Source organism: Chionomys nivalis, chromosome X (assembly GCF_950005125.1).
Source record: "Chionomys nivalis chromosome X, mChiNiv1.1, whole genome shotgun sequence".
Classification (NCBI taxonomy): domain Eukaryota; kingdom Metazoa; phylum Chordata; class Mammalia; order Rodentia; family Cricetidae; genus Chionomys; species Chionomys nivalis.
This window is the reverse complement of record NC_080112.1, coordinates 60,168,708-60,178,784: the sequence shown is the minus strand read 5'-3', so window position 1 is coordinate 60,178,784 and position 10,077 is coordinate 60,168,708. Positions and strand designations below refer to the sequence as shown.

At 40.4% G+C, this 10,077-nt stretch overlaps 1 protein-coding gene across 1 annotated transcript; it reads right to left on the bottom strand.

Annotated features, from left to right (window-relative positions):
* Window positions 1-2,953: 2,953 nt before the first annotated feature.
* LOC130868414 (melanoma-associated antigen B2-like) lies at window positions 2,954-4,099 on the bottom strand. Its single transcript, XM_057760644.1, has one exon. The coding sequence runs from the start codon at window positions 4,097-4,099 to the stop codon at window positions 2,954-2,956; it is 1,146 nt and encodes a 381-aa protein (XP_057616627.1).
* Between the last annotated feature and the right edge of the window lie 5,978 nt (window positions 4,100-10,077).

The window sequence follows — 10,077 nt, the reverse complement described above, 5'->3', positions numbered from 1 at the left end:
ATCATTGTGGAAATACACAGATTAAAAGAAATGAGTTAATTTAAGATGTAAGAGGTATCTAGAAATACACATAAGCTATTGGCCAAGCAGTTATTAATACAGTTTCTGTGTAATTATTTTAGGTCTGGGTGGAGAATGAACAAACAGCCTCCACCAACATGTCTCATTTAAAATCAAGCATTTACATTCTCCTCTTCTCTGCATATTGATCAATCAGAATCTCTGTATTAATTGCTATTTACTGCAAAAAAAAGTTGAGAGACACATTCATTCACAGGTAATAAAGATAAGTCCTTGGGAGGCATTTTAGTGCTGTGTCTATTTAGTGAAATAATAGTAATTCTTCACTGGGACTTATCACCACCCAGGCAAGGGTTCTAGTTCTGATTAAGAGAACCTAGTATGAGTTCAGTCTTGTAAACTGAGCCTTAACTACACATAGAAAGTGGTGGATTAGTACCATAACATTCATGCCACTATTGAACAAGTGGGCATATCTTTCCCAGCCAGTCATTATTTTAGCTCTGGGAAAGATTGCTAATGATTTTTTTTTGTCCCCTAGTAGCATACATACCACCTTCTAGGACTCTAAAATCTAGCAAATAGAAATGAAGCTTCTAAGTCATTTTTATCTTGATTTCTCCTTGTGCTGTGATTTAAGTATGTGGTGTCTTCGTGGTCTTATCATCAAGTTTCTGGGGGGCAACCAAGAATAATCACAGTAGTCTGTTGTGTTTGCAGAGGTTTTTATGACCCCATTGGCTAGCAACATGAATTTCACTAGGCTTTTATTTGTTGTCTAGGAAAGGCACTGTGGCTCTTTTGCTGGTAACTTCAGGAAAAATATATTTATAGATGAATATAATTTATTTAAAGAAGTTCCTATTGTAGTAGCTTTCCATATGTTTTTTTTCCCAAAGGTCTAATGTTAGTTATCCCTTTCCACACTCGCTCCTCTACGCTGCACTCTCTTCTCTACCCCATTCAGCTTTTCCTGTTCCATTATTCCCTTTTCTCCTTTTATACCACCTGTGTTGTAACCCCCTCTTTTGATATCTCCTACATAGTCCCTTACTAGTTTCCTGACTTCTAAGGGCATGCCAATGTAAACAAACATACTTAAGATTCAAAGCTAGTGTCCACATCTGAGAGAGAATATACAGTGTTTGGCATTCTGGGTCTGGGTTACCTCTTTTCACCTTCATTTGCAATTATTCAATGCCATGAGTCTGGTTAGGGACCTCTGTCCTCTTCCACAGCATGGACAATGGGCTCTCAGTGGGTCTACCCCCACCTGGACTTTCTACCTTTGTCCTGTGTCATGGAGATCCTGCAGTTTTGGATCCATCCCTTCTCAGGCTCTAACAGCTCACAGTCTAGGGCCTGGCTATCAGCTGGATTGGTCAGCCTGCCTGCTTTCTCCTCATTGTCACCCCCACCCTCACATGCTCTCCAATACTGTCTCATTCTGCCCATCCAATGTAGCCTATTCTCCTGCTCTCAGGTCCTCAGGTCCACTCAATCACACTCACACCACAAGGGCTAACTCCACTGTTTTTCCCACAGGCAAGGATGTAGGAGTGTAGGAGGGGTGTAGGCAGAGGCAGCTCTCCTGTTCTTACACCATTAGGGCTGGCTCAGCTGCATCCCTTACAACAGCATACAAGGACAAGTTTGGTACCTTGGTGAGTTGTAGGGTCCACTGCTCTCCTGTGTGCTGCAGATGATGAGGGGCAGGGATAGTTCCCCCACTCTAGTGATCCTGGGGTTCTATCACCTAATACCAGGAGCAGGGGGAAGCATCTTTCCCTCACCAATGCTACCACATGAAGGGGGACAGGGCCATTTCTTGTACTCTAATGCCCTCAGTGGGCTCGCCTGCATCACAGCCAGCCAATAGGGTCAGCTCTAGTATACTGTCCACAAAGGATGCAGTTCCTGTTCTCCCTTGTGCTACATCCAGTGAGGGACAGACATAGTTCTTCATCTCTCTTAATCCCAGGAACTGCTTTCTTGCCTGCCAGTAGTAAAGGGTTGGGGGGATTTACTTCACATCAGAACCTCATTTCCTTCCCTCCTTTCCTCCCATTTTCTCCATCCACTGACCCTCCACAGCAATTTCCCCATCGACTCTTCCTCTGTTTCTGTTCAGAAACAGGCAGGCCAACCATGGTTATCAACAAAGCATGGCATATCATGTTGCCTTAAGACTAAACACCTCCCCTTGTATTGAGGCTGGGCAAGGCAATCCAGTATGAGGAATAGGTTCCCAAGAGCCATTCAAAGCCTGAGGAACATCCCCTATTCCCATTGTTAGGAGTCTCACAAGTAGACCAAACTACACAACTGTCACAAATATGTAGAGGGCCTAAGTCAGTCCCATACAGTTTCCCTGATTGTTGTTTCAGAATTTGTGAGGTCCTATGAGCCCAAGTTAGTTTTTATGTGGTTTGTCTTGTGATGTCCTTGACCGCTTTTATTTTTCTGTGGTATTTATTATAATTTATTGTCTAACACATTTTGAGTAATAAAATCCAAGTTTATTTCAGTTACAGGCATTACAAGAAAAAGCAAAATACAACCAATTTGAATTAGCCTTGTCACGTCTGTTTCACCATTAACCAATTCTACATTTTCAGGAAAGTTATTCTTCCAATGCCACATTAACATTTTAAAGATATACCAGTTTTTTTAATAGCCAAACTCTTGGTCTTAAACATGAAAAACACCAATAAGTATGTCAGGCCCAATGTTAAGAAGCAGATTATGAAACAAGCTAATCCTCGATTCAAGGAACGTTGAATAGCAAAGAAAATAGCAAAGAAAAATACATATATTTTCTCATGTATTGCAGAAAGATAAGATACAAACTTTATTTCTAGCCCAAAATACATTTCATTACTTAGAAGACTGACTACTCTTCAGCACAATAAAAACTATATCTCAAATCCAACTAAATGTGGGAGGAGCTATGAGCCATGCACTTGCGATGATGAGCCCTAACTTCCCTGATATCACTGATATCAACAGCATTGCCAGGTACAGCTGTAAATCGCCGAGCTGCTCTATTAGCCTCATCAAGCATAGCCTCTTCATACATACTAGGGAAGAAACTGGGGAAAGTATTATTGATCTTAGCTACAACTTCCAGGACTTTCATCTTGGTGGTTTCAGCATAGGCTCTGGGACCCCACCTGAACTCATAGCTTGGGGGGTCACTGCCAAGAACTTGACGGTATATCACATAATTTTCCTTCACCAAATCTTTGGTGATGAACTCCCAAGGCTCCCCAAAAATTACATGACTCTTCCCAGGATAAATCCCCACTACTTTCAGGAATTCCGAAACATCTTTCTCAGTGGCACGGTTCCCCTTCATGAAGATCACACCCAGGAGGGTCATCAGAAGCCCTGTCTTGGGCAACCCAGTACTGTTACTCAGACTTCCCTCAGTGGAGAGACCCAGCTTGCTCACAAGCATATATGACTGAGAACTGGGATCTACTTCTTTCAACTCAAGGCCAAAGACCAACTCCAGACGCACAGAGATTCTCCTGAGGATCTCAGTGAAGTGCACCTTGTACTTCCTGCTGATCATCCTAAGCATATCTGCCTGTGTGAAGGCCTTTTTCACCTTAAATTTCTCCAGCATGAACTCTATCAATACATTGGCCTTCCTGGTCAGAGGATCTCTGCGTGCAGACAGAATGGCAGCTGCTATCTTGGAGGCATGAGCACGTCTGTCATCATCTGCAACAGAATCCTCGGCACCAGTACCAGCACCAGAACCTTCAGCACTGACAGCACTTGTCTCATCAGCACCTGCAACAGAACCCTCAGCACCAACATCAGAACCCTCAGCACCAACATCAAAGATTGAGCGGGGCACATCTAACTCAGGAGAGCCATGGGGCATGGCCTCCTGAGACCCCTGAGGAGTGCAGCCTTCAGGGGAGCTGGGGTCATCCCCCTGGCCAAGAGGGGGCGATGTTGCTTCCTCCTCTGCAGCGGACTGAGCACCCTGGAGATTCTGCCTCTCTCCCCGAGTCTGTTGCCTTTTGGCCCGGGAGCGGCCCTTGCTCTTGTTGCCCCTAGGCATGATGAGTTGTCTCACAGTCAGCAGGCAGGAGTGCTGTAAAGGCAGGTATCTGGAGGGAATAGAATAACACTATGAATGCCATATCATCACTGGGTAGTGAGAGACTTCTCTTTAATAAATGAATGCCACCTCCGCTCCTTTTCTCGGGACATCTTTTTGGGTACTCACGGTGCTCTGATTTTTATGGTTGTAATCCACTTCCTAAGAAACCCTGTGGAGGAAATCAGATTGTGTTAGGGCACTGCATTGCACCCCAGGTTATACCTTCCTAGTGAGAGAAAAGCATTTACATTAGAGCCCCATTTGATAAATTTCAGGATCCTCTTTATATTCAGAACCCTCGTGTGCATTTTGAATTAAGTCTGGATCCCCACTTTTCCCTGACTCTCTAAACTTAACACGACAACCTTCACTAATAACACACAGGTGGAAATTAAGTTAAGCTTTGCTGCTTATGCCTGATGCTATTCAGCCGACGGGTAATATGCTTATACTTTTGCGAAGCCTGCCCCTCCCACCGTTTCTTTCCCAGATCTCCTCAGTGTGAACATCTTAAAACATGCTACACAATTCTCCCATCTCCGTGTTCTCTGAAGGACAAAGTGAGGTGGCACCACAGTCTTTGGGCCTGCCTGACCCACCTAAGCCACCATACAAGAGAACAATTCTATGTATACCCCATGAAGCGTGGGTCAATCTTCCTAATTTTCATAACTGGCCTCCCTCCTTATAAATCTATAACTTCTATATTTCCTCCTTTGTCCCTTAGTCCTCCATTATCTTAATGCGGCCTTCCTTCTCTGAGAGACACAAGAAAAAGTTACCGGTATCTTGGCCTAAGGGCCATGTCCGGAACTTCGGAAACCAGAGCAGAAGCAGGCCTGTGTGGCTGGCTTCCTTTTCAAGGCCAAGGGTGGACTTTTTTTTAGGAGATTCACAAAAAGATTCTGGCTGTCATAGTTTTAACTCAGGAGCCCCCAATTGTAACACCCTACAACACCAGGGGAGTTTCTTTTACCTGACAGGAGACGCCTTCACCAAGTTGACCAAGGCCTATACCGACAGGACAATTAATCGGAAGTTAGGGCCCTCGGCTTCCCTCTCTCTGTCCCCCTCTGCTCCTTGTTCTCATTAAAATAACTCCATAGGAGGAAGTGTTCTTGTCATTTTTTGTTCCGGGAAAAGGGGAAGTCCCCAGATAAATAGGTTCATGTTAACTTTGCCTGGGGCTGGAATGTCTTGCTGTGAGTCAGTAAGCATTCCAGACAAAATTCTGACGTCCACGAGAATACTGTGAAGAGTGTAATTTGGAGCATAGGATTCTTGTTCATAACTTCACCATAAATCATTGAAAGGGCTCTATTATGCCTGTTATTTTGTACTTGGAACCCTGAATATTTACTGTGATTTCTCACCCCATCCCACTCCTGCACTCTGCAACCCCCTAGCCAGCTATTTACTACCTCCTATCTGTTGCATTAAGGTGAACCCAAAGAAAAACATGTAGTTATCCTCCTGGATATTGGAAGTAGACAAGATTGCCAGGCAAAAATTGGGAGCTTGGGGGTGGGTTGGGATGGGGGTAAGTGGAGATGGGGAGAGAGAAGGGAGAAGGGGAGGATGGGGAGAGCTTGAGGGAATGGGATGGTGGGGATGGGGGAGAGGTGAATGTGGGACCAGCGAAGTAGATATCTTAATTAAGGGAGCCATTTTAGGGTTGGCAAGAGACTTGACTCTAGAGGGGTTCGCAGATGTTCAAGGGGATTTCCCCAACTAGTTCCTTGGGCAGCTGAGGAGAGGGTGCCTGAACTGGCCTGATCCTATAGCCATACTAATGAATATCTTGCATATCGCCATAGAACCTTCATCTGGCGATGGATGGAGATAGAGACAGAGACCCACATTGCAGCACTGGACTGAGCTCCCAAGGTCCAAATGAGGAGCAGAAGAAGGGAGAACATGAGCTTGGTCTTAATAATAAAAGTCCAAAGTTATATATGGGAGAAAATGTGGAGAGATCAGATAGACAAAGGAGCAATCCACAGCCACCATTTTGGCTGGGAAGATGAGTAGTTAAGGTTGCTGTGGTTTGCTGCTTCGTCTATCTGATCTCTCCACATTTTCTCCTAGATATAACTCTGGGCTTTTATTATTAAGACATATTACAACACGTGCAACATCTTTCAATTCTCCTTTCTTCTTAGCTTTCCCCCTTTCCTTCCATTTTTCCTCCTCTCCCATCCCCCCACAGCCTTTCTCAACCCTCAACTCTATACTTTCTTTTCCTCTACTCTTTTATCTTTGGTTATTCTCTCTCTGTGTATCTCATATTGCCCTAGACCTAATGAGCTTTTGTGATTTTCCTGCCTCATTGTCCCCATATACCATCATACCTGTTGTCTTTCTTTTTTTCTGGTTAAAGGTTACATCTTTTGTTTATGTTTGTGGGGAACCAATCTCGCTGTGTAGCTCAGGCTGCCCTGGAAATCTTAGGTAGCTTAGAGTGGCCTAGCTTCAACAATCAAACTGCCTGTTTCTTGAAGGCTGGAATTACAGGCCTGTGCCACCTTGCTAGAATATGTTAATTCTTATTTTGGTTATTTGAAGATACTCAGCCACTTTGCTTGTATCTTTTTGAGCTTTTTTGCTTGTACCTTTTTTTCAGACTGAAGATTTTAATCCTTGGGACTGTTTTCAAGAAGTTCAGGTGTGCATTTTCTGCTTGTTAGTTTATCTATCCTTGAGTCACAGTAGGAAGCACAGGAGACTGACTATCAGGTACTATGTAATTCAAGGTGTAGAGGGAACTCCTTAATAGTTGGGTCTAATCCTCTGATGACAGATATAAGAATATGTTCAAAACTTTTAGCAGTGGATTCCTACTGGATTCAGATGTTACTTAAAAATATACGGTCCTCACCCAGACAGTGGTAGCACACACCATTAATCCCAGCACGTGGGAGGCAGAGGCAGGTGGATCTCTGTGAGTTCGAGACCAGCCTGGTCTACAAGAGCTAGTTCCAGGACAGGGACCAAAGATACACAGAGAAACCCTGTCTCAAAAAAACCAAAAATAAAATAAAATAGAATAAAATAAAATTACCTGGTTCTCTATATTGCACATTGGAGAAAATGAGTCAAATTTAAAATTTCCTACAGCCAATTTTTTCTTCAACCTGTCTCCTTTCAGGGTGTATTCAAACACAGGTTCTAGGTCTATACAGACATAGGGTCCTTGCTCTTATTGTTAATATTATTTTTATTTGTCCCATTATTCCAAGTAGATTTCAGTCATGGAAAACCACAGACTGAGTTTGGTTTTAAATATCAGAGCAATGTATAAGGCACCAGATATTCAATTAATTTTAGGTAATTGGGACTGGAGAGATATCTCAGTGGTTAAGAGGACTAACTGCTCTTCCAGAGGACCTGAGTTTGACCAGTTCTCAGCACCCACATTTCTGCTCATAACCATGTGTTTTTCCAGTACCAGGGGATCTAACGTTCTATTCTGGCTTTGGCAAGGCACTGTATACACGTGGTGCACAGAGACATATGCAGGTAAAGCACTCATACATAAAGAATAATTTTCAAAAAGTAAGAATTTAAGGTGATTAATATTTTTTATAACAGTTTCTTCTATAATGAATGGACTATATATTTCTATTAGCAACTCATTTTATAGTCTATCAGTAGATTTATAGATATCTCACAAATGTGTACCTTTATTTTTGACTTTCTATTAAGTATAATTTGAATATTATTGATGTGTTAATAGTTATATTATCAATTACATATTATAATTAGCTGTTTATTTTATTAAATAATCTGACATTTGTGAAGGGAACTTTGTAGAGCAGTTTTTTAATTATGTTATCAAATTGTTTTCAGAATTTTAGCATTAGCAAAAGCTATCAATTATGCAAATAATAAGTATCATGTTGATGTTTTTATACATGAGTATAATGGATTTTCATTATATTCTTCCCCTATCTTGCACTGTCCTTGGATTTCTCACAGTATTCTTTTCCCTTCAACTTCTTTGTTGTTTTCGCAATTCTACAGGAGAGAAAATATATTGTACTTGTATTCTGAGTCTAATTTATTTTGGTTCACATGTTGATATCCAGTTACATACAATTTCCTGAAGATTTTATAATCTTCTTTTTGATGGGTAAATGAAACAACAAAATACATTTACAAAAATGTGAGAAAGATAAGTTTATTTTAAATTTTTAAGCACTTTATTTACATAAAAGTCATAGTATATTATTCAAATATTACAAGTATACAAATGAGTGTTTTTATTAACTGTAAAGATATTTTTACTAACCATAAAGATTTATATTTACATACCAATATCAATTATAAGCTACTTAACCACTCCCTTTAAAAATCTGCAATCCTTAGCAGCCATGAATTTTCCTCTACTTTATTCCTAAGGAATCAGTATTCTCTACCTTTTATAGATTTGCCTACTCTGGACATTTTGCAAAAAAGAGTCAGGGCCGGGCGATGGTGGTGCACGCCTTTAATCCCAGCACTCGGGAGGCAGAGGCAGGCGGATCTCTGTGAGTTCGAGACCAGCCTGGTCTACAGAGCTAGTTCCAGGACAGGCTCCAAAGCTACAGAGAAACCCTGTCTCGAAAAACCAAAAAAAAAAAAAAAAAAAAAAAAAAAAAAAGAGTCATACAATATGTGAGTTTTTCATAATTGCATTCATCCACTTAGCATAGTGCTTTAAGATTTGTTCACATGGTACTCACTATGAATCTAAAAATTCTGTGCTCCTTTAGGAAAATAGTGTGAAATGTCCTTTAAAAGTCCACTGTAGAATATTTTGATTTTTCCATTCCTTTTTTTATAGACACACATGTTGCTTCTTTATTTTCTGGTATTCTGGGAAGTGCAATATCAAGTAAGGGTAAGAAGATATTTTTCTTAGATTACTTGGATTGATTTGCATATATATCTGGTCTTAGTATACCTGAAATATATTCTATCTCTGTAGAAAAATTCACAGAAAATGCTATTCTGGTTTCCATAGTGACTAGACTGATTTACATTATCAGTACAATTCATGATACTTTTACTTTTTTAACAGAATTTGTAAATTTTATTTCTATCATGATAGATACTCTGTCTATGGTGAAATAAACTCAAAATTTAATATTGTTTTGCATAATGACATGAAATATAGGGCATTTTTATTTCCCTTTACACCTATTTATTGAGTGTCTATCCAATTTAGCCAATTAATTAATTAATTAATCACATCTTTTATTTTTTATTTTTTCATTAGGGGGAAATTTATTATTTGTCCTTTGGGTACTTTTTCTAACTTTTTATATGTTTGACATATTAGTCCCCCTTCAGATATATAAATAACTGGCAAATGTTTTCTTCCATTTTGTGTTCTTTTCAGCCTTGTAATTTTTTCCCTTGATAGAATAATTTTTATATTTTATAATCCTCCTTTGTTGATGCATGCTATTATTTCCACAGCTTTTAGACTTCTCTCCAGAAATGTGTTTCCAATATCTATTTCTTTGTTTTCTCTTAAGATTGTCTCCAGCAATTACAAGATGTAATGTGTTTCTTTAAAGTCATTGACCAATGTGACATTTTGAAATTGATTTTGGAGCAATGTGTAAAGTAGGGATCTAATTTCAATATTCTACATGTGAATATCCCAGGACCGTTTTTTTTTTTTTGTTGTTGTTGTTGTTTGTTTGTTTGCTTGGTTTATTGGTTGCTCCGTTGGGGGGGGGGGGTTTGAGACAGGATTTCTCTGTTTCTCTGTTCCTTGAAAACCTGTCTTGGAACTAACTCTTATAGACCAGACTTGTTTTTAACTCACATAAATCCACCTGCCTCTTCCTCCCAAGTGTTGGGATTAAAAGTGTGTGCCACCACTGCTGGGTTCCCCTGCACAATTTTTAAAAGAGATTGTATTCTTCAATATCACCATCACCTTT

Excerpts from the sequence above, each read along its gene's own strand:
- LOC130868414 (XM_057760644.1), bottom strand. The coding sequence starts at position 4,099 with ATGCCTAGGGGCAACAAGAGCAAGGGCCGCTCCCGGGCCAAAAGGCAA.